This window comes from Lactuca sativa, chromosome 6 (assembly GCF_002870075.4).
Source record: "Lactuca sativa cultivar Salinas chromosome 6, Lsat_Salinas_v11, whole genome shotgun sequence".
Lineage (NCBI taxonomy): Eukaryota > Viridiplantae > Streptophyta > Magnoliopsida > Asterales > Asteraceae > Lactuca > Lactuca sativa.
The window spans coordinates 196,627,925-196,631,288 of NC_056628.2; the positions used below are offsets into that span (position 1 = coordinate 196,627,925).

Genomic DNA, 3,364 nt, shown 5'->3' on the forward strand with positions numbered 1-3,364 from the left:
TTTAAAGTTATTGAAGGCTGTTTGTATTAAAGTATAAAGCCCAATATTATTAACAGGCGAACCATGAGCCTATGTCACAAAGTTGTCGCGTACACACATCCTGATTGTGTTAGAGGTCTATGGATTTGGGCATGAAAGTTAATTGGACCATGGGGTGCTGAGCTGAAGGAATGTCCCTCTGCTGCTTTTATATATAATCACCAGAGACATGGTATTTGTCGACTGGATGAGATTTCCACATCTCTCGTTTTAAAGAAAAAAATATATATATTAAGAAAATGAAAGACACAGTTACACGAATTCCTTTAATAACATTAGATACCTCTTCCATTAAGAGAAGTGGTACAAAAGGCAATAATAATATAGAGAAAAGGCAGGAATCTTCTATCCTCAGATGACTCAATTGTGGGGATGGGTTAACAAGTGATAGCTAAGTTTAGGGAAGGCATGAAAACTACTTTCTAAGTATCATAACAAGCACCACATACTTCTCCCTTTTCCTGGATAGATTCCTTCTGAAATCTTGCAGGAAGTCCATGCATCGGGACAGGAAATGGACCATACTGAATCCCACTTTCAGATCCCTCCACTTCCCATCTGCAACCACAATCATCAAGATATCAATTTCACTCTTTGTTATTCAAAACATAATTCTAGTACTCTGTCATATGGGTTTTTATTTAAAATGAAATCCCAATCCCATACCTATATTTGGTGACTAAATGGTGAATCATAATGAGCATTTCCAGCTTAGCAAGCTCATTTCCAGGGCAAGCATGGACTCCGCTTCCAAACGGCATAAACGTGTTTGGCTTTGGTGCAACCTTCATATGCAACAAGATTTTATGTTTTTTTTTTCAAAACAATTATATGTAACACTTGCACCATTAATCAAATTTCACTGATCTTACCTCGAATCTTGAAGGGTCGAATTGTTGAGGATTCGGAAAGAATTCAGGATTGTGATGGATATTCCTAAACAGTGGCATGACCTTCCAGCCTTTTGGTATTCGATAGCCTGTTTCAAATTAATGGGTGTAGTTTGTTAAACATCGCAGTCTATTAGGGAGAATTACATAGCTATGTGGACAGGTATAGTGCAATCAAAAACCCGAGATAAAAACAATCATAATTAAGCTAACAAAACTTCCAAGATGATCTTGTGGGATTGTTATCTTACCCTTGTATTCGACATCAGTAACTGCCTCTCGAAACGTGAATGATATAATGCTTGCCATTCTCAAGCTCTCCAATATCACCTAACATATATATATATATACACATCGAGAAAACTTTCATCATATAAATAGACACATGGGTACCCTGATTTCTGTGTATGTTCCCCATCCATGTGTGGATTTGATATTTACTTTAGCCTTGTGCATGAAAAGTCTAAATTGCTATAGAAGAACTTAGCTTGTTTCTCAAAAGTGCATACCTTGTACGTAATTGGCATATTTCTAGTCTGGGCCCATGTCAACTTAAGATGACCATCATCATTAAACTGGTAGATAACCTTCTGCTCAGCCTACATAGACATAAAGTTTTATTATTATTATAATATTTCGTGGGAAAATCCAATACTATGAGAGAGAAGCTAGCTCCTGCTTTTTTAGAGAGAGAATTAAGCAAATGCGTCATTTTACCTTTACACTCTCCAGAAGTTTCGGGTGATCATGCAGATATTTCAGAATCCATGTCAATGCACTGGCTGTTGTGTCCTGAGCAGCAAACAGAACTCCGATAATGTTATCAGCGATCTGATCTTCACTCAAGGTTTTACCATTATCATCTTTCGAGTTCATTAAACATCCCAACAGGTATTTCTCTGTTGCCCTCTTTTCTTTCCTCTCAGAGATGATTTCACTCAAAATCTTCTGCAGCCGTTTCCTGGCCTATATATAATTAAAGAGCGTTGGCATTTGGTTAAGTACGCAAGTGTTTCAAAACTCGAAAGCCAGTTTACGTGTTTACATAATGTTATGTCACCAACTTTAGACTTAGTTTTCAACTTTCAAGTAAGAAGATGTTATTTTTGGATGCTTCGAAAGGAAAACGGACAAAAGGGAAATGAAATACGAAAAACTAGGCTTACCAAATAAGCCTTTTTGAATGGTGTCCCTGGTAATTTTGTTGGGAAAGAGTTGTAACCTTTGTCTACTATGCTGTAGTTTTGCTTTAGTTGCTCTTTTTGGCTGGCCTCCAAGTGTCCAAATATAGCGAGTATACCAACCTCGAAGGATAGCTGTAATCAAACAAGTATGTAATGATTATTGTAATGTACATAAAGATGTAGACAAAAACATTGGTGTGAATTCAATAAACCCAAAATGAAAGATGACATATATAGGTGGAATTAAAGACACAGAACATAAAACCAACCCTTTTCATCTCATGAAACGTGTGGACAATTCGGCCATCTGCCCATGAGTCCAACGCGGATACCACCATTGATTCAATATCTGGAACCAAGCTTCGGAGATTATCAAGTGATAAGGATCCCTGAACTAGCTTCCTTAAGCGAGTGTGATACTCCCCTTGATGGAAAAACAGTGCTAAAGGACCAATCAAGGTTTCTTTACTTTTTGGGTACGTGGGCTTGAACAAGTGAGCTTGTGTTACCAACACAAACCGAGCTGCTTCAGGGCTAGCTAACATGATACTTGGACAACCCAAAATATGGGTCTTGAAAATCTCACCATACCTGAACAATCAGCACAAAAGAACAAGTCTATGGCGTTAAGAATTGCTGAGATAATTTGAAAGGAATTAGTGATGATAGACCTTTTCTGTTTTGTAGCGAAGAAAACATTTGGATCTTGAGAGTAAAGTTGAAGTGTTTCACCGATATACGGCCAGCCTAGTGAACCTGGAGGGAGCTTATTGGTGGAGTCCCTTTGGTTCCTTCTTACGAAAATGTAGCAGATAAGTGCAACAAGGAACACGAAGACATGCAATAGTATGATTATTCCTTCTCTCTCCTCCATCTGTTTAAGTAAAGAAGCAAAGCAGGTAGTTTTGTTGTCTCTCGTACCAAAATGTAAGTCTTGGCATATGGCTTATATGTTGGATGTGGAATTAAGGGGGTTTATATAGAAAATGGAATATGACCTACAGATAAGAACAAAATCTCTGGGATTTCATCATTTAATGAATTAATTATATATCTTCCATTTATAAATATTGATATCCAATAACTAATTTTTCTATTAAAGAAAGACTCGAAATTTAGCAATAGAATAAATATCTGATTCGATGGTAATTATGAGTTGACAAACATTTTTTTTAGCATTTATGATTTCTCCTTAAACCCATAATTATTTGATTTAAAAATGAACTAGATTAGAGGCAAACAGTGTCCACT

At 36.8% G+C, this 3,364-nt stretch overlaps 1 protein-coding gene across 1 annotated transcript; it reads right to left on the minus strand.

Moving 5' to 3' along the window:
- Positions 1–279: 279 nt before the first annotated feature.
- On the minus strand, positions 280–3,046 carry LOC111908842 (abscisic acid 8'-hydroxylase 4). The gene is made up of 9 exons (XM_023904641.3): positions 2,785–3,046; positions 2,383–2,704; positions 2,096–2,245; positions 1,647–1,895; positions 1,439–1,528; positions 1,181–1,259; positions 912–1,018; positions 706–824; positions 280–597 (listed from the first exon to the last, which is right to left on the minus strand). The coding sequence occupies exons 1-9, from the start codon at positions 2,985–2,987 to the stop codon at positions 462–464; spliced, it is 1,455 nt and encodes a 484-aa protein (XP_023760409.1). The 5' UTR covers positions 2,988–3,046; the 3' UTR covers positions 280–461.
- Between the last annotated feature and the right edge of the window lie 318 nt (positions 3,047–3,364).